The 26,141-nt window shown below is 41.6% G+C and overlaps 1 protein-coding gene across 1 annotated transcript; it reads left to right on the plus strand.

Annotated features, from left to right (window-relative positions):
• Positions 1–4,314: 4,314 nt before the first annotated feature.
• Positions 4,315–24,999, plus strand: SMYD2 (SET and MYND domain containing 2; the record flags this gene model as incomplete). Its single annotated transcript, XM_009076921.1, has 10 exons — positions 4,315–4,425; positions 6,048–6,108; positions 8,603–8,727; positions 13,629–13,696; positions 15,421–15,523; positions 17,886–17,996; positions 19,953–20,073; positions 20,831–21,005; positions 22,419–22,527; positions 24,594–24,999. Coding segments are annotated over 10 exons (1,065 nt in total), but the record flags the coding sequence as incomplete, so codon positions are not given.
• Between the last annotated feature and the right edge of the window lie 1,142 nt (positions 25,000–26,141).

Below are 26,141 nucleotides of genomic sequence, written 5' to 3' on the forward strand. Positions count from 1 at the left end.
AGGTACACAAAGAGAAATTGACTTGGTGAACATCCCCCAAGTGGTAGGAGTGCATCTCCTGCCCTGTTGCCAGGTGTTTGTTGCATTGACCTGGCTCAGCTTTGCAGTATAATCCATTTGCCCTGGTCACCAGGAAAGGTAGTGTCACACTGTAGTGTGAGGGGCTGAACCCCTGAGAGGACTAAGCCTTGAAGTGATTTAGTGACTGGTTTGTTCAGGGCTCTCTCTATACACACACACGCTGGCCTTGGAACAGTTCCCTAATGTGTCTTTTGCCTGTTTTGGTCTATTATTTTGCTTTTAATATAGATAACCTTAAGTTTGACCTATATTAAGCTGAATGTTTACTTAGGTGTGTATTCAGTCTCAGATGCAGGGCATGCAAGAGTGGAAGTTGCTTCACTGCCTGTCTTTACTGCCTTGAGTGTTTTGTGGGTTGGATCCAGCGTGGGTTTGCTGTGTCTTTCTTTTCCCAACCCCTAATCCAGTTCTGCTTTTAAAAGGGATTGTCATTTCCAGCTGATTCATACCATTCTGCTCTCCACTATAGCCTCTTTGGAGCACAGGCCTGTTATTATAGTAGTGGCTTTCAGCACCCATCTGCAGCTGTTCAGGTCTTGACTTCTTAAATTGTAATAATTTTAGTCAAATGGCAGGAGACCTATGCTCTTCTTTTCTCCTCAGAAATTAGCTGTTGAAACAGTCTGAAGAGAAATGTTTTAAGAGGGTTATGTGGTTACAGTTGTGAAACTGGTGAACTTGAACCAGCCACTGGAACTCCTCTTTCTGTTATTACGCATAGCTACTATTTATCCCAGACAGAGTGGAGATCAGCTAGCCAGAATGCAGAAAGAGATGTTTTTATCATGACTTTCAATATTTGAATTATATTTAAAACAAAATATTTATGGGTTTTTCTAAACATGTCATGTTAAAGAGTACTGTAGTTGGCATTTCTGGAGTAAAGAAAACAGGTATTTTTAACCAGCTAGTAAGCCTCAAAATGCAGTTGTAGACCTGGAATTGGCATTAGGCAGATGCATTTTAAATGGGACCTTGAAGAAATTGCCCACTCTTCTTTGGTGAGCTGTCGAAAAAAACACAAAATTTTTGCTGTAATGATTCTGCACAAAAGGATTCTGACACTGCAATACCTTGCGTAAGATTGCCTTGGAAAAGTGTCTGTCCCTCTATCCAAAAACTTTCTCCGTGTATTTTTCTTTGAGAAATGTCTCCTGTGAATATGTCGGTCATGGACCCATGGAAGACAAATGCCCTCTGTGGCCCAGCGTTTGGTAAATCATGATGGGGAAGGATGACTGTGAAGACAAGTGAAACTTCAGCCTCTACTGCTTGTTGAAGGGCTGTATCAGAGAGAACTTTGCTGATGTCTGATATTAATGAGTAGTTGCCTCACTGAAATTCAGTTGCAGTTGGATGCCATTTGATCACAACTGGGCCTTAAGATTTTGAAGAAGTGGGCTTAACCCCTGCACTGGCTTGTCCATCATTTCTAGCTGGTATTTGTTGTGTTTCTTTTCCATTGAGTCAAATACAATATAAATTTTATATCATATTGAAAAAGTCCATGTGAGGAAGGACGTGCAAGGACACTTGTTTGGACTTGAGTCTTGTTTTATTTTTTTTTGAGTTTTACATTTTGTTGTTTTTTACCTATGCTGGGCTTTAAGACAGTGTTCTGGGAATTAATCCAGTAGTCTGGGACCATGGAATCTTTTTGGAGCACTTGGTGAAGAAAAGTGCTTCCATGCTTTGATGTGAAAAGCATGAGCTTTAAAGAACTTCCCTTCCAAAAATGTTGTCACTCTTAAATGAAGGGAAAAGTACTGTGGATGTTAGGAAAATAGGAAGAAAGTATCATTAATGTATCATTAGGGATTCAGCTAAAACAATGCTACTTGTTGTAATTCAAACTACTTGGAGAAAAACGTGGAAAAGAATGAAAAATACAGTCCTGCTGTGATCCGAGGGAAAGCTGCTGTCATAGCGTTTCCATCCCAGGTATTACTCAGTCATCAGTACTGTCTCTTCTTGTGGTGTTTCAGGCTTTTATCTCAATTCACACAATTCAGCCATATCTTGTCCCTTTAAACCTCCCTAGCAGTTTATATAACTCAGTATGAGTCTGCTTGGGGAAAGATTTTAATTAACGATGTGTAAAGAATAAAGGAAACAAATGGATTTTTAAAAACACTGCTTTGGGACAGTCATGTGATTTTGCATTTGATTTTTTTGTTTTATCAGGTAATTTCTCCTGTTGATTTAACTGGTGTGTATGGATCTGAGTCCAGCAAAACTTGAGGTTCTGTGCCTTCACTCTTTGAAAACCCAACAGTCATGCTAAAGTTAGTGGGTATCACAGGTGTGCAAAAAGGGGTGAGAGATGAGGTCTCCCTCTGTCTCTTCTTAGCCTTTAGCCTGTGGATTCCTAAGCCAAGGCTATCAGGAATTTTCCAGAAAAAGGTCTTGGGGCATACATAGGAAACAGGTCTCTCTGGGGATGCATTTTGTAGTGTGACAGCTGTAGGAGAGTTGAGAGTGTAATTTCACATGACATGATTACACTGTAATATACTATTTTAGTTCTGGTCTGTATTGCCACATCCTCTTAGAACATTTACACTGGAGCTTATTTCAAGCAGCCCTGTATGTAGGTTTTTTTGGAAGTACCGTACTGAGATGTCAAGGGCAATGAAGATGACATTGTGAGGGCTTGAATACCCCTACAGTGTTGCACTGCATCAAATCCTTTACAAGGCTCAGGCAGATCAGGCAGAAACCTTTGTTTTCCTAGTAAACTCTTAACGCTGTCCATGACCAGGGCAGTCAAAATAGCTGTTTTCAATGGAAGAAATTTTGGTCTAGTAACTCTGAAATTAGTAATCTCAGCTTTTGGTTTGATCTACAAAACTTGTAAAAAAACAGGACCAACCAAGGCAGGAGTCACACTGAGGGTCCTGATTCCACTGAGTGTCTCGGGTTGTAGCCTTCAGCTGCAGTTCCCACAAGGAATCCATCTCCGAGTAGATGTGTATCATATCTACCAGTCCTGTGTAGATGTTTTAGATAGCCTAGGGTGTCTCGAATGGCTCTTGCCTTCAATGGTTAGGCAGCTGAGGGAAACTGTGTTTCTTCTGTTCCTGCCACTCAGTCACTGTGGTGGGCCATATTGCTGGGGCTTTTTAAATTACTGTTAAAACATTTTGGGGAGTGGGCCAGCATAGGGTCTGTGATACTGGGCAAATCATAGCAAGGGGATTTAAGAACTTTCTGGAGGCTGCAAAAAGGTTTCCATTTACAAATTTGTGGGATTTGTTGTGACTTCTTTCCTCTCTTGCTGTTTTCCGCTAGTTTAAATCTGGAATGAAAACAAAACTTGATGCTTCCTATACAGGCAGAACACTATAGGTCTGCTCTAACACAGTGCTATAAATGTGTGTTTGGGATGAGATACAGCAATAAATAACTGCATTGCTTGAATATTTCCATGTTTGAATGAATAAATAAGATGAAATTTGATGCAGCCTGAGGACAGCCTGTGCCAGTGCAAATTGTTAATATGTGATTTTGTGCTATTCTTTGTAAGATTCTGTGGCTTTGGAGAGCACTTGTAGAGTGCCAAAAGCCAGTGCCTTGTGCCATCCCTCCAAGTGTTATTGTATGTTGAGCTAGGAATAGCTGTATATTCTTAACTAAAATGTATTTGTCTGTATTAATGTGTTTTCATTGTCTAGCTGTACTCTTATTCTTCAACATTTAAGGAAAAAAAGTCTGATAATTCTTTTCAGAAGGTTTAGTTTTGACCTTATATATACTGATTCTTGCAGTGATTGTCAATTCATTGACTTCAGATGCATTACTCCTGATTACATCAGGGTCGTCTCATCATGAGGGGCCAAGGTATTAAATGGAAATGAACCCAATAAAGCCATCAAGCTCAGACCTACTCTATCCTCACATGCTTGATCTGAACAATAAGAACTGGTGATTTATAGATTATGTTGTCTGTTTGCTTCTTCATCATTTATTACCTTTCTTTTCCATTGAGTAAATAAAGATGTTCTGACCTTAGCTCTTCCCTTGTGAGTTTATTTGAAAAAAAGCAGGATAGCTGTACCCCTTAAATGTGACTCAAGCTTTTGTTCAGATTTAGTGAGCGTCATCTTATTTTTTAAAGGAAACACATTTCACTTGACCTCTAGGATCTGGCAGGACTTGCTTCGTCCTCTTTTTCATCACTGTATCTCCATGGTTTTTGTTTTGTTTTGTTTTAATATTTTTCTACATTTTCAGAAAGAAGACTGGCCAATGCACAAGCTAGAATGTTCTGCCATGTGCACTTTTGGGCAGAACTGGAATCCCTCAGAGACTGTGAGGCTAACAGCAAGGATCCTTGCCAAACAGGTGAGCAGGAGGCTGGACTTAGGAGGTATGCTCCTACCCCAGCTGCCAGGGAAGGCAGGAAAATGAAAATTGACTGACAGTAACTGTCCCTGCAAAGCATGTGCATAGTAGCTTCCTGTGTACAGATGGGTGTAACACACAGCTTGAGCAGCTGAATGAACTGACCACTGCAGCAGCATTAGGGTTGCTGTAGTCCAGCTGGAGACTTTTGGGGGAAACTGGCAAAAGGCTAGTGAGATCTTCAGCTGTGTATTTGTAGCTTATGGTCAAGGTACTGTTGAACAGAGTCTGGAAATATTTACAATGTGCATGGTGTTTCAGCCTCCATTCTGGTAGATTTGAGCTCTTGGTTACATGTGTGAGCTAGCACCAAGGCCACATTAATGAAGAGAAAGAAGAATGAGACTCGGTATATGTACTTAAATTCCGAGGAATGCTTCTGGTGTTATCTGGCTGCATGAACTGACATCTTTTTGAAGCAGTTGCTGGTTGTACTATTTTTCAGCTATAGTTGCACAGCATTATGTAGCATGTAACTCCCGGTACAATTTGTGAGTCAAGAACACCTCTGAGGTATTCAGGTATAAGTGTTTATGATTACCAGTTAAATTAGTGAAAAGCAGAGTTTGAGAGAGAAATCTCAGACTCTTGGTCTTTGGGGAAAAAGAATATTATTAGTAAGGAAAGAAGATTGCAATGTCAACCTCCATTTCAGTGTTCCCTAACAATATGAATACTGAGGATTGCACAAGTGCTTATAGGGAGGGGATGGGATTCATGGGTTTCAAGGTTATTGTGCTGTGTATCTTCATAGAGCTCTGAATTCTCTCCACAAAAACAAATCCTCTTTGAAGCATATTTGTGTGATTGAGGTCTGCTTATGTGACAAGGGCAACCTGGATACTGTATGTAGGGAGGATTTTGGTGGCCTGCTGAGAAGGTAACTGCATACTTGCTGTGTGTGTAGATGTGTGTGCATGAATGTGTGTGTGTGTGTGTGACTTAATTAAAGTATGATTTAGTGGTGATCCACAAACAAAATCGAACGTGTAATGACAAAAAGTCATTGGAGTAAATTTGTGCTTTTATCGCTTACAGGGAGGGGGGAGAATCCTACATGTCATATAAAAGCTAAATATGCAAACTATAGTCCCTGAACCTCAGCTGCTGGGCCACCTGCAAAGCCATATTTAATGGCCAAGATTACAAAGAGGTGGCCTTAGGCCAACAGTGGAGCATTGCTTTTGAACTCTGTCAACAGTCAGTTTATTCACTTTCCTCAAAGCAAAGCCTGTCTTCTGCCTGCTTGCTATTGTTAGCAGCTTTCTGGGTGCCTAGAACAAAGCAAATGACATATTTAAAATCCTGTTCAGTTTATGTGTATAAATTTGATAGGAGTTAATCTTTGGCGGCCTAATTTGGTATGGAGAGAATATTTCTGTGCCTTTACTAAGGGCAGTCAATTTAACTCACTGCTGTTCATGAACTTTTATAAATTCCGTACAGTGTGGATTTGGGTTTGTCTTACACGTAGGAGTTCCCGACTTATGAGTGAGTACACAAAACCGTCAAATTAGAATGTTAAAATATTTTCTTACTGTTTTTTTCCCATTTATTATTAGAAAAGTCACCCTGAAAGAACACAGTCGGAGCAGCTGCTTGCTGTAAAAGAGTTTGAATCACGTAAGTAAAAAAGGCTTGCAGGTAAACAGAGGTTTAGAGTTAACTATATTAATTATTTGTTCCCCCCCTGGTCCTCCTCCATCAAAACTTTTCAGAGCATCCCACTCCTGTTGGAGGAAGGGAGTAAACAAAGAGAATCATAGTTTCTTATTGTTTGAAAATTCAGTGCTCTTATATCTTTTTTTTTGAATTGGTTTCTTGTGGGGCGGTTAAACAAGGATGATAACCTAGGCAGAATTAATTATGTAGCATACATCCATCTCTTGCTTCTCTGGTACTCTAGTGTCTTTTGAGAATTGTAATGTTGTAAAATTAAAATAGCTGGTATTTGTTACCAGGAGGCATAAAATCAGAGACAGCACAGTTGCTTGATGGTGACAGTGACTAAGGGGCTAATTGCAGAACCCTCTGGACTGTGCTTCAGTACCTGTCACTGCCAGTCAAATCTGACATGTTATGTATGATTGCGTTGAAATTTCATGTCCTAAATGCTCTAAAATAATCCAAGGAAGGAGAAGAGGCAATAGCTTGCTTTTAACTGGAAAGCTTGAGTTAGGTAAGGCAGAGTTAGAAATTGACCAACTAGGGGCCTAGTAACCATCCTGGCCCAATTTTCACTGGTCTGTCATTTCTCTTCCTTGGTGCTTTGCATAATATACAAGGAGATAATAGGTTGTATATTCACATTTCTCACTCTGATGGCTTCTAAAACCCTTTATAAAATGCTGAATAAATGGAGTTGTTGCTAGGACTTGAGGGAGCAGAGTAGCCAAACACAGCAAGATTACTGTCTTGTTTCCTGAACAAAAGCTCCTGTCATAGCTGTTGGGACAACTGGGGAAATATGGGGCAAAAATGCCAGCGTATTACTTCACCTAAGGCAAGGATAATTTTCACAGGTAAGTTAGTAGGATTGAGGTTGAGGACAATGGGTAAGTGCTGAAGTAATTTTTGTATATTTTTCTGCATTGCAGCTTGTCTTCAATAATTTATTAATTTGGGAGCTAAAAGGCTGAAATGTTTTTGCTGTTGCAATGTCCCACTTGTCCTCTAGAAGCCTTTGTTTTGTTAGTAAGTACCCCTGTTCCTTGTGCATTTTTGACTCACCTCACCTCTTAGCACACCTTTGCCATGTTCAGCAGTTGCCTTACGCTTTCCAACACCCTGCACAAGAGAGGAAAAGGCACCTGGTTGCCAGTTAGGTCTCAAAATTTCTGATTTGTCTTAGTTCTCATCAAATGGTCTCATTTCATTTTCCTCAGTGTTTTAATCAGAATGATGTCCCATCATTCATATCTGCTCTTACAAATCATTTCCTCCTTCTTCCACTGTTGTGCAGCCTTTTCTCTTCCTGGATGTTTTTATCTCTGCTATTGTTTTGGAGTTGGAGAGAGGAAACTGATGAGCTGCTGGCTCTCTTAGAGCAGGAGAGAGCTAGTAACTGCCACTGTGAGAGAAAAGATTAGGAAAAGCTTCCCAAGGGTCTGCTCTTGAAAGAGAGGGGACTAGGAGTATATAGTTAATTGTCTAGCTCGCTCTGCATGGACCAGGCAAGAAAAGGCTCAGTGGCCATGGCTTTGGCTAGAACCTGTCATGGGCCTGAAGAAACCCAAAATGTAATACAGTTACAGGTAGGTGTGCCAGGACGTTTCCACTGATGTTCCTGCTGTCTCCTATTATCCTTGGGTATCTGCAGGTTAAACACAACTCTGTTGAAGGTCACCCCCCAGCCCATGGAGACATGGGCATTCTCAGGCTCTGTTTGTTACCTCCTGAAGCAGGTGTCTGCAATAGGGTATGGATTGCATTCCTGGGCCCCCTCCTCTTATTCTCATCTTGCTGCAAAGGGAAGCCTTGTGACTAGCGCTGGTGTTGTTAGATCCCTATCACATGTGGCCACAAATGGGTAGGGTTTCTGTTGGGAAAGACCATGTCTTTTAAAAGCAGGGACTAAGCAGTCTTCCTTAAGCAGGAGTTTGGACTGGTTTGGACTGATAAGGAAGGAATAGGTCCACATGAGAAAGTCTGACTATATGAAGCATGTTTTAAGATGAGTGATGCTGAGTGTGACTTCAGTACCACAAGTATGAAGGGATGGGACCATGTAACTCATAAGGTCATGTTAGACAGCTAAGGATAGCTACCCACAGCTGATCAGCTTCTAGAGGACCATGTCTGGCTGGGCTGTTTGCTAGAGTTAACAAATTCACTTAGTGACTAACCCTTCTCCCAAGAAAGGGAAGTCTATGTCCAATTGCCTGCTAATTTAGAGGTGTTAGAAAACGCTTTCTAGTTCATGATCTTGTAGCACGAGTGTGAATTTGGCAGAAGCAGAGTTACATTTATGGAAGAACAGGCACTTCTTGCAGTATTTTCAAGTAGGCTGTCCTTGAGTGGTTTCTGTTTAAGTCTGGGCCTGTTCTAACCTAAGTCTAGCTGGAGTTCATGGGGGAGTTTTGCTGTTACTGAAATGGAATGTATTCTTTGTCCACAGACCTTGACAAACTAGACAATGAAAAGAGAGAGCTGATTCAGAACGACATTGCTGCTCTTCATCACTTTTACTCAAAGCACTTGGAGTACCCTGACAATGCTGCCCTTGTAGTTCTCTTTGCACAAGTAAGTTGGCTAGAACACAGCCTGCTTAGGTGAATGGTGCTGGAGGAGTTTAGCTTTTGTGAAAGGGGGAAAATGTTAATGGCAATGGAAACAGTAGCTCTTTGTTTATCTTAGGGACAGCTGAGTGTGCTTGATAGAGAAGATCCACTTTGTTGAGCAGAAGTGGCTGGATGTGCCCCATTTCTGTAGTAAGGGGAGAGACTTGCCTGCAGACTTTCTGTGAGGTGCTTCTCAAATACTGAAGAAAAGGGGAAACAGCCTTTATTAAACCCTATCAAAGTTAGGTTTCTTGTGGGCCAAACATAGTGCAGCTGTTGTTGAACTGACATGGAAGGCTGCTGGCCTGAGACCCTGCTGAGGCAAATCCTTCATTCAGGCTTCAAACTTGTGGAAATCCTTGCTGGTCAGGTCATCATTGTGTTTGACCTTCACAGAGAGTAAACTTCAGAGAAGTAGCCTAAAAGGAACAGCCTAAAACTTTTATCTGTCGGGTGGCTTTTAAATGTAGTCAGGTGGTTTGGCCATCTGAGAGATGAAGGAAAGGCAGGATGTCTTGTTAGATAACTTCTGATATGTATCACTTCTTTTTTCTCACCTACTTTTCATATGCATCTAAATTGAATGTATTGTAGTGGATGAAATAATATACCAGTGGAATACTGAATGATCCATTTTCTTCTTTTTTCCTTTTTTCCTTCAATATAAGCTAGTTTTGAACTTAAGTGTCGGAGTAAAAAGTTTAATATTTTGAAATGGGGGCAAATGATGACTGCTGTGATGGAAGCTGAGATGACAATGCCTTGGTCGGTAGAACTGGGCATCTACCCACAAGGAGGCACAGTTACCATTTCTGTAATACAGAGGTACTTATATTCTGCAGGGGAATGATTCTTTAGTATGTTTAGTATCTACTTATCATCTATTGTGTTGTTTCTAATTATACATTTCCTTTCAATGACAATTTTTTTCTCTTTTGAAGACTTTACAATTTATATTTGTCAGAGGGATACTTTAAAGACATTAAGTACAACCAGTTCCTTGTGGTGTTTCTGTGTTAAGGAAACTCCCCAGTTGTGGGTGGCTGCACTGAGCCGATGGGTGTCCTGCTTGCCTCCCCACACACCCCATTTACCTGCAGACAGACAGATGCCTGTCTCCTCACCAGTTCAACTCTAGGTTTCCCTTACCAGAGTCTTAGCTGTCAGGTTCCTCAAAGCAGTTTATTCATGGCCCTGCTGCACAGAAACAGCTCAAGCAGGGTGCCTCCTCAGAAGAACCCTGCTACCAAGAACCCCTGGCCTTTTATACCATCACAGACTACCCTTGTGTGCCCATCTCCCTCTTTCTTCCCTGTCTTCTGGTCCTCCCCCTTTCCCATGTCCATCCTCACCCATCTGGCATTGCTCACCCCTCGTAGGTCACTCACATCACCCATCTTCAGATCCTTTGTTGTCCAAAGGATCAGCAATTCCTGCCTCTCCATTCACCTGGCCTGGTGACACCCATCTTCATGCTCTATTGTCATCTCAAATGTTGGTCATTCATGGCCCCTTGTCCTGGGCTCTCCATCCAGAGCTCATCTGGCCTCGTAATCAAGACCTCCATTCACAGCTTGCCAGCTGAGCCACCTAGACCAGCTGTATTCCTCAACATCTGAATATTCTTGTTAGAATGTAGCCATAATCCCCCAAGATTACATTATTTTGGCTATAATGACTTTTGCTTCATGTTCTGTCCTGGACCGGCTCCACCAGATCATGGTACTTTAACTGACTACTGTGAATTGCTGACTCCCAGATCTGATGTGCCATCCAGTCTGTAGGTGGATAATAGATGTCCATAGATATCTAATGTCACCCTTAGGTGTTACTTTAAGATCATCCTGATCATCAGGTAACTGTCTGACATTGTTTTTTGAACTAAAATCTCCAGGGGTCATCCAGATGCTCCTCAGAAGTGTTTTACAGGGTACAACCTCTTGAGGTTTTAGCACCAGCATAAATCTTTCTAGAAGAAAGGAAGGCATCTTTGTACTTTATGTACAAATATGTTTTCTAATAATTAGTTAACTGACCTAAAAGCAGTAGTATGGATATGCTGCTGCTCCTTTGTTGTTCTTCAACACTTACTCTGTCCTCATGTGGTCTACTTTGCTCCTCCATTTGGCATTGTTTCTCCCTGTGGCTCAGGACAGTGGTTTGGGACTAGAACACCTCTGACTCCTTGCTCATTGCTTTTAGTGGGTTTTGTCTGATATTCTTCCTTACACAGCTAAAGTGTAATTGGTCCTTTTAAGGGGAATAAAGGTTTGTTTGTCAAAAATCCTTGCCTACCATTGCTCTCTTCTCCAGCTGTTGGCATCATCCTACTCCCTTTTGTCCCTGTGGAACCTAGCTCTTGAGACCGGTACTCTTCCCCCTCAGTCTCACCTTGTCATACTCTTCAGTTTCTCTCTTGTTTCAAGTTCCAGTATCTCATCCTTTCTTTGAAAACCTTGCATTTCATGCCTGCCTTTTCTCTTCTCTATCATTGGGAACAACCCTGGGCTTCAGATTTCTCGCTGTTGTCTCTTTACTCTCTCTGCTTTGACTTTTTCAGTCATGGATTCATCTGGTGAAACCAGTGGTATCTATTCTCTTCAAATCCTTCCTCTTTTGCAATTTCCAATATGCTGTGTTCAAGAAGTTGGTTGTCTCTGGCTTAGTGGAGGGGAGTTGATGATAACTTACTACATATTTTAAGTATTTTCTTGTGTATCAGAACCATTTAGCTGTTCTTTATGTCACCCTTTGCAGACGTATGTTCTAACTTGCTGTTGATACTGTCTTTCCCCTCTATTGTTTTTGGATCCAGCAATTAGATTTTGGGTTTTCTTCAGGTATGCTCATGCATTGGCTAGTGAAGTAGCATGCTCATCTTGAGAGATGGGGAACTTTTGGATGCTATATTGCTAAAAATAGCAGGATAAAGATCAAGCAAAGATACTGGTAAGTGAATCAGAGCACCAGGACACTTTCTTTAGTTGTGAATTCATCCTGAACAGTTCATACCTGAGGAGTGGCTTTAGAAAGTATTTGTGTATTTCTGGAATCCAGTCCAAGCTACATTTCAGCTTATGGGGCATATCACTTTGCTTGGTGAGCAACTTGGTCTAGTGGAAGGTGTCACAGCCCCTGGCAGGGAATCAGGACTTGGTCTTTAGGGTCCCCTCCAACCAAAACCATTCCATGATTCTGATTGTTGTTGGTAGTGTTGGTGGTCAGCTCTGAACACTTCCAGGGAAAATACTCACACTGTACTTGATTGACTGTTCCTGTGCCCATTGTAGCTTCAGATGGACTTGATAATAGCTGTTTTAGCGCTTTCATGAGCATGTTCATGATTGTCGGGAGATGATGGTGAATGTGGAAAGGGTTCTCTTTGTATTGGCAATGAGTTGCAATGGAAGTGGAATAAAGTACTTGACTGAGGTGCATTTTGTCCACTTAAAGTGATACAAACCACATGAAACAAAGCTGGAACACCTGTAAGATTCCCTTGAGTTGGGTGAGAATAAATATGAGAAGGTTTTAAAACCTGTTTGAATCTATTCTGTAAGAGAGTTAGCTAGCAGGTCAAAACAGGTGATTCTTCCCCTCTACTCTGCTCTCATGAGACCCCACCTGGAATACTGCGTGCAGTTCTGGTGTCCTTAATGTAAGAAGGACATGGAACTGTTGGAGCAAGTCCAGAGGAGGCCACGAAGTTGATAAGAGGACTGGAACATCTCCCCTATGAGGACAGGCTGAGGAAGTTGGGGCTGTTCAGCCTAGAAAAGAGAAGACTGCATGGAGACCTCAGAGCAACTTTTCAGTGTCTGAAGGGGCCTACAAGGGAGCTGGAGAGGGAATCTGTGTTAGGAACTGCAATGATAGGACAAGGGGTAATGGGTTCAAACTGAAGGAGGGGAAGTCTAGGTTGGATGTGAGAAAGAAGTTTTTTTACTATAAGGGTGATGAGACATTGGATCAGGTTGCCTAGGGATGTGGTGTCTGCCCCGACCCTGGTGGTGTTGAAGACCAGTCTGGATGAGGCCTTGAACAACCTGATCTAGTGAGGAGGTGTCTCTGCCCATGGCAGGGAGGGTTGGGACTAGGTGATCTGTAAGGTCCATTCCAACCCTTAAATTCTATGATTCTATGAAATTCTATGATTTGTGAACAAGCTCTTTTGATCCTTTTGTGTCTGTTTAAATTAGGAATATACTTCCTCTCATACCCTGTCCTTTATCTGTCCCCTCCTTTTCTATGTCTTTATTAGGTTCAAGCCTTTCTCACTGCTTTTGTTGTTTTCATATGTGCTTTAGCTGTAGCTGATATGTGCAGTCATTGATGACAGATGTCATTGTGGCAGGTCTCTGCAACATATGCTCCATCAAAGCTCTGTACTGCCCCAGCCCAGCTGAATTGGCTGGTCTTCATTCCCACACTCTGCCTTGCATGTGTGGTTCTGCTTTGACCCTTTACTTATGACCAAATGAAGTCTCTTTGCCACGTATGAGGGTGAGGCTTTGTTTTGTGTTTGCAATGGTCTTGATTTGTCAAGATGCTTTTTAGCACTTTTTCCAAGCCTCACTTTTCTTGGTTGGCCTTCCAAGGAGCAATCCACTAGATGTTGTGTCCTGAGCAGGTGCAAGTGTTGGACTGTCGGTTCTTTAGTGTCCTACATGTTTCTCTGGATAGGGACTTTGTCCTCACTTCAGTTGTTGAGATGTCATGTAGCTCCCTGTGAGTACTGAGGAAATGAATAGAAAATTATAAGCAAATTGCTGCAATTGTGTTTGAAGTGTGAGAATGAGACATGGTAGTATGGAGTACTCAACTGACCAGAAGCTGATCAAGCCACTTTCTCTTTTTACTTAGGTTAACTGTAATGGCTTCACAATTGAAGATGAAGAACTCTCTCATTTGGGATCAGCCATCTTTCCTGAGTAGGTTGATTTTAATATTTTTAAAAATAAAATTTACTTATTTGAAAACACATAAAGGAAGTAGATGTCTACCAAAAGAAATTTAACACACACTTTGTGTTGTTTTCGATATCTTTAATTGGCTAATAAAATATGACCAATAATTTGCAGCAGTTTTTCTTTAAAATATTGTAATTTTGGTACAATTGCACTTGTAATTTGGTTTGAAACTTTGATTATGAACTATATTTGGGCTGGTAGAAAAGAACTTACTTGGTTAGCATGTTTTGGACAGGGACATTGTGTAATGATCAAAGCCCAAAAAAAAGGATTGGAGGTGACTTGCTCTATTCACAACTTCCTGTTTTGGCTGGGTATAACCCTTCACCTGGTGCCCTCTGAACATTATCCCTTCTACCTTTGTTCCTTGGCAAACAGTGAATCCCTTTCATAACTTCTTTGAGCCTCTTTGCTATGACAGTGGAAAAAATATGTACAAGTTTCTTAGCTTTACAAATAAATTGCAGATATTAAGTGTTAACTGGAGTTTGTGGATGGGGGAGCACAGCTCTCTTTAAGGCCAAGGAATGTTTCTTCCATTTTTAAGTCTGTCATTCCTACTTAATATTGTAGCAAAGGAGGGTATTTTCTGATCTTTGCACAGCTTCTATGAAGGTATTAGCACTGTCTGCTTATTTTGGCTTCCTGGTGAGGCTTAGATTACTTGTAGCTTGTCTGTGTCAAAGTAACATGAAACTTACAGATGCCCAAGTTAAAGCAGGACCTGACTTTGCCAAGTGCTTCACACAGACAGTAGTAGCTAGTCCCTGTTTCACAGATTCTCCTTCTTCAGGCAGGTCTGTCTGGAGCTCACATTTCTGATCTACCAATTGGAAATTAACACCTTGAAATGTCCAGGATCACAGTCATTGTGGGGAGAGGAGAATATTAAACCAGGATGTTCTGGAAACTTGCCCAACCCCATCCTTTGCTCAGCATAAAAGAGTCACATCTTTCCTGTTTAACAGTTACGCCTGTGAGCTAAAAAAACTGAAGAAACATTGTTATTTTGCTAGATGGGAAGAGAAAGAACCAAAATTACACATTTTTATGTCAAATAAGCAGCAAACTGCACTTTATCCAACCTTGTTAGTAAGGAGGATTACTTTTTTCTAGCTGTCCAAGTTTTTGTCTAAGTCATGTGCTTGTGTAACAGAGATCTCTTTCCTCCCACTTCCAACATGGAGGCAGTTTATGTTTACATAGAAGCCAGCTAAAATTTTAGCATCCATCTTAAGCTGTGGTGCAGCAAAGACTTTTGTTTTCCTGTATTTGCTGGTTTCCTCTTAGGTTAAATGTGTTTTTCTTTTTCCTCTGAGGAAAATAGTCTGTCTATCATAGGTACCTAAATAGGATGTTGATAGTAAAGCTATGTGGACATCCCTGTCAGCTGTCCCATAGCACTATAAGAATGGGAAAATAATAGCTTGCCCAGTACTGCAATAATAGGATTTAAAGATTTTAATGATTCATTAGCACAGTCATTCTCCATATCATTAGAATAAATAACAATACAATAGATTTTCCCAAGGTTACCTTCATGTTAAGCCTCAGAATAAAAACAGCTTACAGAGTGACTGACTCAGTCTTTCAGATTTATTTGTTTTGTGAACTGGTGCTTTACTTTTTTCTCCTGTTGCATGTGGCGGTGGTTGGAAAGAACATTTACTTCTCTGCTTTTACAGTGTTGCATTGATGAACCATAGCTGTTGCCCAAATGTGATTGTGACTTACAAGGGAACTGTGGCTGAAGTCAGAGCTGTTAAAGAAATTGAGCCTGGAGAGGAGGTAAACGCACAGTGTTTGAATGTAATCTGTACTCATGTATCCTAATAGTAGGATCCATTCTGCTTTTCAGGGTTCATTTCAATCAGATGACAATAATAGGGAGGAAGGATCTCTTGTTTCTCAGAGAAGTGTAAGATAGTGCTTTGGAAAATTTGGGGTGACTTGGGGACTGAAGTGATTTTTGGAGGCAGTATCCTATTTTGTGCTAAAACAAGGGAAGTGCACCTGCAGCAGTCAGTGTGTCTCTGCCAGCCTCTCTCTCGGTTTACCCATCTGTAAAATGAGGCTGAGTTTACTGATGTTTGGCTGGTGCTTTGAAATTCCAAGATCAAAGCAAATTATTACTGCTATAATAGTTCCCAGTATAATAGTAATGTATTGAAATTGAAGCCAGAATAAACAAGGTAAATGGGTACAGATAAGTCCTCTGACTTCTGTTTGGACAGAGCATCCACAAAACACGGGACTTGTTCGTATCACCTCAGCAGTGTTTGCTGGGAAGTCACAGAGGAACAAAAGTATGTTTTTAGGTGGAGTGAAACTGAACATGGATGAAATTCTGTGAAATTAAGTAAGGCTCTGGGTTAACCTTGAAACTTTCTCAATCAAACAATGAACTTGTCAGGGAGTCTTAAGCAGCAGAGCTGCATTTTGCTTTAAGAAAAATAAAACAAGATGTTAGAGTTGAGGTGAATGTTCAAATACCTGTAGGGAATGAAGATACAGAACATTCTCTCTGGGGATAGAGTTTGTATAGAGTTTCAATGACTCATTTGTAAGTGCTAATTTAGTGAGCAAAGTGAATGCTGGTCAAAATAAGCTCAGATTTGATTTTTCTAACTTAACTGATAACTTCTACTGATTCCTGAAGTGTCTGATAACAATCTGGAAGAAGGGGGAAAGGTTATTTTTGTGGATTATTGCTGTTCACTATTGTGAACAAAGCTTGTTTAGTTGCTGCAGCTAAGGTGAGTGACTCAGGTGAGATATGTCTTTCGATGCCATTTCCTATTGATGATTGTCTGGAATGTTGGCAGTCACTGCAAATGCGTTGTGGTAATGGAAAAGGACTGGTTCTGGTTTCAGGATTTTCTCGTAGAATCCCAGATGTTTTCAGCATTTCCAGGGAGAGTGTTTTGTAAGAATGAAGAGATGTGGAGTATCGACCTTGCTTGGCATCTTCGGGTTGAGTTCTGTCCTGGAAGCTGCATCAGCTCTCCAGGACCTCATGGCTTTTGCACATTGGCTTTTCTGTCCCTTTGGAGTTTTCTGACCGTGAGCCCGCGGTTGTGCGTGGGTGCTGTGCAGTCTCACAGCCTGTGTCTCCATCTTCAGGTTCCATGTGGCCACTGCAGCACAACATTTTAAAGTTTTTCACTGTAAATGGCTCCTGCATTTGACAAGCTTTGAAAATAGAGAAGGGAGGAGAGGAGCGTGCAGGCAAGTGTGAGATTACACACTCACACTTTCACTTAAGATGAAGGTGTACTGCATGAAATGGCATGTAATTTTATTTTAAAGAAGAGAGAGACCTTAGGCGTAAAGACTGAGCAAAGCATCTCAAATAACTATAAATGAGGAAATGGACCTAAAGCTGTTCCTTGGTCTGCAGAATGATCAACTGTGCTGTGCATAGGACATGTTTCTTGGGGGAGATCTCATTTTAAAAGCAGAGCATTAAAGCTAGTTGCAGGGGTTCTTTTCTGAAGACCATTGCAATAGAGGAAAACTTAAGAATAGTGTATATGAAGGGCCTTTAAAATGTTCAAAAGCAGGTTTTCTTTGCTTTAAAATATTGCTGCTGAAGTAAATCTGATATTCACTCTCCTTGAAGCACTGGGCCTCTCTTCAGAGATCTAAAGGTCTTGTCCTAAGTTTCTAAAGCTGCTAGTGACTGCTGTTGCCCCAATTTTTGTAGGTTTTCAGAAAGAAAAATTTGAGATTCCAGCCTCCAAAAAACCAGGCCACTGTAATTTATCCTAGGCTGGATACCTGAAATCATTATTTTACTTCTGAAAAGTAGGCGTCTCTTTGTAGTCTGACAGGAGCCTGAGATTTATGCTGTGATAGTTTCCTTATCCACACCTGAATCTTGCTGTCCTGGGTGTAAGCCAGGGTAATATTTGAGGGAAATTCCATAATGAATAGAAAAGGAACACTTCTCTGTCAGATTACATTCACAAATGACAACTGATGCTGTCAAGAGGCTTGGAATGTGAGGGAGCAGGCAGGTGATGTGGCTGCAGGGGTGCATAGTTTGCATGAATATGTAGTCGTCATACTACATATACCAGAACTAGTAGTGTTAAATATTGTTTAGTGACATTGCTTCTCACTAACTACTGTGTTTTTTACCATGTAGATTTTTAGCAGCTATATTGACCTGCTGTATCCCACAGAAGACAGAAATGATCGGCTAAGAGATTCCTATTTCTTTAATTGTGATTGCAGGGAATGCATTACGAAAGAAAAGGTAATACAATTGGTGTGAAATATGCTTCTGACTGTCAAGGTGCCTACCCAGATCCTTAGATGTAATGTTCTATCTGGTTTAATTACATTTTGGAAAGTAGGATAATGGGGCAGGGGGGTTGTTTTTCTGTCTAGAAGGCTTTCTGATACTCATTCTTTCCGCTGTAATCACAACACATCAGGAAATTTCCTGGTAGAGGCCTATTTAAAGCTGAGCTACAAAGCAAAGATGAAAACATTGTTAAAAGTAGATAATTACACTGTGTCTATGCTACTTGGCCAAAAGAATTTAGCTCAGAACTAATTTTCTTTTTTTTTTTGTAGGTGTTATAGCTGCATGCTTTCTACCAACTCCCAGCAAGTGATTCTTGCTTGGGGCATTTCTGGGGTCCTATTCTGGGATAGAGTACTGCTGCAGTTCCTGGTTGGAACATTTCAGTCTATTCTAGGTGATATTGTATGACATCGCTGGGTGGTTTGGAGACCCAGCAGAATCTGAGAAATGGGCTTTCCTGCAGTGACATCATATGGCTCTGCTCATGGACAGCGTGGGCCTGGCTCACAGCCCCTTGTGATGTGCAGGCCAGAGTTACATTCATTAAACATAATCTGGTGCCCCTCAAAGGACAAAGGCAGATGTCCAGACAGTGTCCCTTAAAACAGGGTGTGAGTTATTTTAAAGGGAAGCACCTACAAGAGGGTGAAAATGGTAACTCAGCCCAACAGATACTGAAACAACTGTGCCTATGCAACCATTTGCAGCTCCTTCACTGGAGGTCCTACAAGAGCTTGTGTGGGTCATCTGTCATTCCAGCCAAGATTAGTATGACTGGCAAAATCTGATCCTGAAGTTCCAGAACATTATTCCTCCCGTTTTCACAAGGTGTCCTTTTAAGAGCTGCTTTCCAAACTGACCAGAGAGCCAACTCTTTAAACAACTGTGCCTATGCAACCATTTGCAGCTCCTTCACTGGAGGTCCTACAAGAGCTTGTGTGGGTCATCTGTCATTCCAGCCAAGATTAGTATGACTGGCAAAATCTGATCCTGAAGTTCCAGAACATTATTCCTCCCGTTTTCACAAGGTGTCCTTTTAAGAGCTGCTTTCCAAACTGACCAGAGAGCCAACTCTTTTCTTTAAATTATTTTTTTTCAAATAGTACCTAATATTGTTGCTTGAGGCCATTCTGCTGATACCGTATTAGTTGTGTTTTTCCCCATAGTTACCTTGATAATTTTGCCACTGAGTTTAACAAAGCCAGGATTTCATCTGTGATTTCCTGCAATGTGCCGCTCCTCAAGTCACCTGTCACTCAGCCTGCTTCAGCTGTGGAAAGAGTCTCCTCTCAGCTGGCAGGTGAAATACTGAAAGAAAAAGAAATCTAGCAACAATGCAAGGCTTAAACAGCAAAAGATTGTCTCGAGATTGCAGCTGACATCATGAAGTAATAAGTTAGAGAAGAGTAAGTGGAGCTGTCCAGCAGAAGTAACAAAATATGTGGAAATCTGGTTTTGTCTGTAGATATGAAGGATTCTTTTCTGTATTTAAGATCATCTCATTTTCCACAGAGCTCACCCTTGGTGGTAGACCTAAGGTATTTGAGCTTTTATAGCCTTAAAACTAAATTTGTTTTAATCCCTATTCTGTTGGAAGCAGTGAAATTTCTTGTGTAAAACTGCTTTCATCACAAAATTGGAGATATCTTCAATCTTTCAAAATAAAAGGACTTCATGGAAGTAGAGAATGGCAGATGAACTGGAAGGTGCAATGGATTCTAGGATTCTTAGACAAGGCTTTAGGGAAAAATTGCAGGTGCACATTCTACCTTTGTTTTTACATTCTTTGAAGAGCTTAAGTTCTCACCTGTGTCTTTTATTGCAGTAATTTTGTATAGCAGGTGTGCCTTTATTTGTAGGGCTTAGAACCTGCATTTATAATGTCCATTGTGTTTCCTTCAGGATAAAGAGAAGCTGGAAATCTGCAAGCTGAATGATCCTCCATCAGCAGAGACAGTACAGGATATGATCAGATATGCCAGGAATGTGATTGAGGAATTCAGGAGAGCCAAACACTACAAATATATCCTTTGTCTCACCCTGACTCCACTGGCTTGGTGTGTGACTTAAAAATCTCACCTGCTGGACTTAAGAATCATTTGCAGAAAAAATACTGTGACCATTGGAAATTAAACCTAACTCTGTCCTCTTTGTGTGTGAAGAGTTGTCCCTGGAGGCAAGAGGCATTTTAAGCTGCAGGGGCTGTGGGATTGTGAGACCCTGTGTTTGTGCCTTCCTGCATGGCTCTGTCTCTTAGTGCAGCACAGGGGCTGGAGCTAGCATTGCTGGCTATTGCCCCATACCAAGAGGTTGCATGTGAGGCTGCAGCTATTGCTGGTGGTGACAATTCTACCCATTGTGACAGTGCTGCGATGAAGACCAAAACACAAGATTCATTGGCCCAGAAGCAGACCAGGCTATCTTACACCTAATTCAGTACCCACTGCATAGGGAATTTCACTCCCTCCTCTTCTAACACTTTGCTGCTGTGGTGGTGATTCAGGAAGCTGCCTTTTTTGTTGCTTTTTAAATTTGAAAGCTAGTTTTGTAGAATAGCTGGGTAGGAGGGGGAATAGTCTCATGAGCAGAAAACCTCTGAGTATAGAATACCTCTCATAGTAGCTCTGAAATTGTAGCATAGATGTTTTGATGCCATTTGAGAGAAAACAGGGCTTCTCAGAACCATTTTGAACTAATTTCAGTCGATTCTTCTTTGGGATTACCAGGTAGTTGTCTAATGAGAGGCCATCAATTTATTGGGTTCCTTAACTTCTTCCTACCTCCTAGTGAATTACTGGAGATCTGTGAACTCAGCCTGGACAAGATGGGTGCAGTGTTTGAAGGTAGTAATGTTTATATGTTACATATGATGTACCAGGCCATGGGTGTCTGTCTCTACGTGCAGGACTGGGAAGGTGCCCTGCGTTATGGGCAAAAAATTATCAGACCATACAGGTAAATACGAGAGACAATATTTATTTTATTTTTTTTTAGTGCTCTACTTCAGTAATCTGAACAATTAAGACAAGTTTGGGCAGAGATCACTTCTCTCAGTTTATATTGTATAAACATGCTACCCATGATATCACTACTCAAAAAGGAATGTTTAAATGCTGGGACAGTGTTTCTTACTATCAAAATGTGGTCTGCAATATATAGCAGGACTGACTTTGAAATCCTTGCTCTGAGTTCTCAAAATAAATTTGTGCCACCTTGGGTACTGTGCTAGTTCTGCTTAGCTAGATAAACACCGGTTTCTAAAATATCCTAATCCTTTACTAAAGCACAGCCTCAAATTGCATCTGCAGTCAATATTTTGTATAAGGTAATGGAGTCAAAGCCCGTGTTGCTGTCAGCCTCCTGCCTTCCCCCAGTCCTTTCTGCAGTAGCACAGTGGGCACAGCTGCAGGAGAGCTGAGACCTGTCCCAGTCCTGGGGCCGAGCGGCAGAGGGAGCTCAGAGGGAGCTCAGAGGCCGAGCTCGGCTCTGTGCCTGGAGGCTGGAAGTGCCCCGATGTTCCTGATCCCTGCAGCCCTAGAGGTGGAGGCTTGGGAGAATATGCAGGCTGAAGCCCTGTGTGGGGCAAGGCAGCACACAGCCTCTGCAGGAAAAAATTAATATTCTCTCTGACACAGTTTTCTGTGTTTCTACAGTAGTGATCTCTTTCATTAGAGCCAGCCTGATCCTGCCGTGAATCTCCCAAACTGATTCTCGTCTTGAGATATGACTCTCTTGCCAGCTGGGGGGAGCACAAGAAAAGCTCTCCCTTTGGAGCAGATGCCAACGTAAAGTCACAGATCACTTGGCAGAGAGCAGTGATACAAAGAAGGAGCCAACATTCCCCCCCTTGGGGGCTCACTACTATTTATCTTCCCTGGGACTTGCCCAGCTCTTCTGGCTCGCATTCCAGGTCAGCTCTGCTGGACCGGACTCTGCTAGCTCAGTGTGTGCGAGTACAGAATGGCATGTGTGCCATACGTGCTGTGCAGGGCCCCTTGTTTTCCATTAAAGACCAACTATTGTGAAATAGACACAGCTACTTCTGCGAGTGTAGGGTGGCTCCAAAATCTCGTAACAATGCAGTCTCTTTCTGTGGCTGGCTAGATTAAAACTAGTGGCAGAAAGTCACTGCCATCTGACAGCTGTTCAGAGGCATATGGTAGTTTCAGTTCAATTCCCAGTTGACAGGCATCCCCATCCCAGACACAATTGGCACTGACTCTTGGCAGTCATGGCAGAGGGGATGAGCGGTGAATGGGCAGGGGCAATGAGAGGCAGCTTCTTGCCCCCATGAGAGAGGGACAGAGGCTGGGAAAATGCTATGAAACTGCCAAGTTTGATAAAGCTGAATTTCCTTCTCTCTTGCAGTAAACATTATCCCTCCTACTCGTTGAATGTTGCCTCCATGTGGCTGAAATTAGGAAGACTCTATATGGCACTGAAGAACAGATCGGCTGGAGTTAAAGCCCTGAAGAGGGTATTTATTTCCTGATTTCTTCATTAACAATACCGGTTCAGGCATGGGGTCATTGAAACACTTCTCTGTCAGTAAGCCTGGCTTGGTAGGAAGTGCACCATGTGTTAATATATTTGGATACTGGATTTTTTGGCTCTGATCTGATTTTTCTACAGATGTGATATAGGTCTGCTAGTGTGTACAGGGGGTCTTGCCTTTTCACAGTGACTTATGCTGCAGCAGCTGTGGTGAGCATTATGCTTAAACATTTGCTTTCTGTTCTTCACTGAGCTGAAGCTGCACTAGTAAATCAAGCAGAATTGTCCTTACTTGCTGGGTAAGGACAGAACAAATGCTTGGCTCTTATAAAAGGCACATAGTGTTTCATTGGAGTATGTGATTTCTATGTCCAGCTTAAACTAGGCATGCTTTTGGTGGTTATTTGTTCTGGAACCAATTGATTTTTACATAGCTGAAGGGAATTCAGTGCATCTGGTAATGCTGAATTTGGCAAATGCAGAATTTTGGTTTTACATTTTTCTTCACTCCTTTTTATTAGTCTGTTCCTTATTATTTAGTTTCTTTATTCTATATTTTATTAATCTGTACTATATTTCTTGACTTTCTTCTCTTGACTTTCTTCCCCTATTGTTGTTGGGCAAAAGTTTATTTTAGTTTCTTTAGCATCAGTGACTACTGTAGCACATAATGACTTGGTGTGGAATGTCACAATTTATATTTTCTTCCTTTTCAGATGCTGGCAGGTTTTTAGCCAGCAATAGCAAAGCCATCCAGCCATGATGAAAGATGCTACAAGAATATATCCTCTAAAATTTGTTACCTAGTGTAAAATTAGCATAGGTTTTCCTTCACTGTGGTGTTAAACATTTGACTAGAACTGGGAATTGTGCCAGTAGGAGCATGGGATGGGGCGTTGAGAACTGTTAGGTAGATTTGTTGGCATAGCTAGCTTCCTAACACAAACATTTTCTAATGACTCACTTCCAAAAGCTGCCTACAGGAACTGCCCAAAGTTATCCCAGCCCCTGACGTTTTGGATTTAGTGGAAAAACAAACCCATTGTTCTGTGTCAGTTTGTGAGCAGCTCATCCAGAAGGTCCTCCTTTCTTCTTTTGGGTAGGAGGAGGAGTGGAGTCATTTCTTGCTGCTGCTGAGGCGGAATCAAAAGCTCTTATTGCACTGACTTAAGAAACACAAGAGCATAATTCCGTAAATGTTGCCCAAGGAGAAAATGCCTACATGCTCTGAGGGCTAGGATACTGCAATTCCTTGCTCTGCCTTAGCACTATAGTCTTTAAACATTCTCAGCCTTACACTGAACTTGCTTCTTTCAGTCCTATCAATGGCTGCCTGTTACTGCATCTGCTTGGGGGCACTGCTGTCCCTATCTCCAGTGAAAATTTTGCCCCTGCCCCCACTCTTCAGTGCAGTGTGGGTAATGGCAGGAAAAGTGCAAGTCAGTGGGTTTGGCTACCTGCAGTGTTCACTCTTAGGACCAAGGCTGGCTGTAGGTGAAATGGCAGGGAGTTGGGCACAGCAGCATTGGTCTGAATCTGACAGGATCTTGTTTTTACCTCGATGGTTGCCTAAGAAATTGCTTCCTTTGTAAGGTATTGGTAGCCCCCTGGAACCACTGGAGAGTTTAGAGAATGAAATCTGACATGCCTTAACGTAACTTCTGCACCATGCCTGTGTGTCCATGCGACAGCTGAAGTATAAATGGGTAGGAACAGAGCTTGCTCTGATACTGGCTACATCCTCTGCCAGAATATGACCCACCACACTTGCAGTTTTCTGTCCTGGAGCTGGTTGCATTCAAAGTAGTTTCGTCAGGAATATAATTTTGAAAGGTGCTTTGGGATCCTTTAAGATGAAAGACATATTCTCTGAATGTAAAACCTTTATTACTTAGTTTTGAATTTCATTTTATTTCCTACTGGGTTTTGACTACAAGGGGACAAAAAGTAGCTAGAGGTGTCAGACTGTTTCAAACCTCTAAAGAGAGTATTTATAGCCTGGTGTTATATATGAAGCAATTGTGTGAATATTTTTTTTTCTTTTCATAGGCAATTGCTATCATGGAAGTAGCACATGGGAAAGATCATCCATACATTTCAGAGATCAAAAAGGAATTAGAGGACCACTGAGCCTTTGAATCTATGCAATCTTTCAAACCTTTATTTAAAAAGCCTTGTTATGGAAACCTTCAGGAGCGCTTTGAAAAGCCGTAGAGTACGAACACAGTTTGGTCCTATAATTGGAATGACAAACACACTTAGGCCTTGCAAAGTGTTCCTAGCTTCCACACATCTACAATTCCTTCTTTTTTTTTCTTCTAAGGAAGCATCTGTGGTTTCTTAAAGGTTATGCCTTTTGACAGCTCATGTGCAAAAGTGGCCGTTTTTTTCTTTAGGGATTTAAATGTAGACCTTATTTGTGTAAAGTCAATAAAGTGGTCTTGACCCCTCTTGATTCCACTTGTACACTTAAATGGGTGTAATAGTTTTGTGACATCTACTTTTGCCTAAGTAGTTTCATTTAATCTGACAAATTAGCAAAGCTGTACTTTTTCTGTAGTGGTTTGGCATCCCTTTTCTTTTTTTCATGAATCATTTTTGTTTGCAGTGGGGCTTAGCTCAGAGGGGGGAAATGCAGTGATGAATCCAGCATGTTTTACAGGAAAGCCACTGCTCAGCCAGTTAATCTGCAGGCCCATCACTGCTTCTGGCAGATGGGGATTCATCACCATAAGGAGCTAGAGCTAAACGTATCTTGTGCAGAGAATACTGGCACCTATCTTAGAGCTTGAAGACTTGCACAAGATGTCAACAGTGCAACTTCTGGCTCTTCAGTCCCCTTTACAGGCTAAAGTGAATTTATTGCAGAGTTCCTATTTGCTTGCAGCCATACCTTCACCTCCAGTGGAGTATAACTATTGTTAATGGGTTAGCAATTACTTCTAGGAGAGGAGCAAGAACCAGTCCAGGATTTAGCTTTCTCTGCCCTTTTGGATTTTAGTCTGTTTAGAGCAATGGCAGATTACTTTTAAGGATGAGGAAGGAAGAGTGTGGCTGTGTGCTTCCAGCACCAACATTGAAATATGTTGCACAGTAAAGCTACAAGCTCATTCCTTACTACTTTCACAGCTTAGAAAATGATGAGAAAGAAACCACATCACCCCTAAGAACTTCATTGTATTTTCTTTCTTGTAAGCACTGCTCTGAAAATAAAACTGCTAGAACAAGGGTTTGTTAGCTCATTTTGCTGATAGCTTTCATTGCTCTCCAGCCCGCAGTTGTTGCTGGAGTACATAAAACTGCACCAGATCTTACATACAATTGCAGAAAGCCAAGACCATTTAACTACAGACAAGCCAAGGAAGAGGGCACTAGCTGACTATTTTTATCCTCGCTTTATCTTGTCTTCAAGTAAACCCGTGTCCAGGGAAGTAGCACTTTTACTTCAGAAAGTCTGTCCAGAGCCCAGACTCTGCTCAACACCAAAGAATCAGATTTAGCTGAGCATAAGCACCAGTGGGAGCCTTGCCCCTGTGAAGCTTGGATTACTGTTTACAGAAGGTTATTCAGAGCTCATTGAGGCCCTGGCTGTGCCTA

This window comes from Acanthisitta chloris, unplaced genomic scaffold (assembly GCF_000695815.1).
Source record: "Acanthisitta chloris isolate BGI_N310 unplaced genomic scaffold, ASM69581v1 scaffold14170, whole genome shotgun sequence".
In the NCBI taxonomy this organism is placed as follows: Eukaryota; Metazoa; Chordata; class Aves; order Passeriformes; family Acanthisittidae; genus Acanthisitta; species Acanthisitta chloris.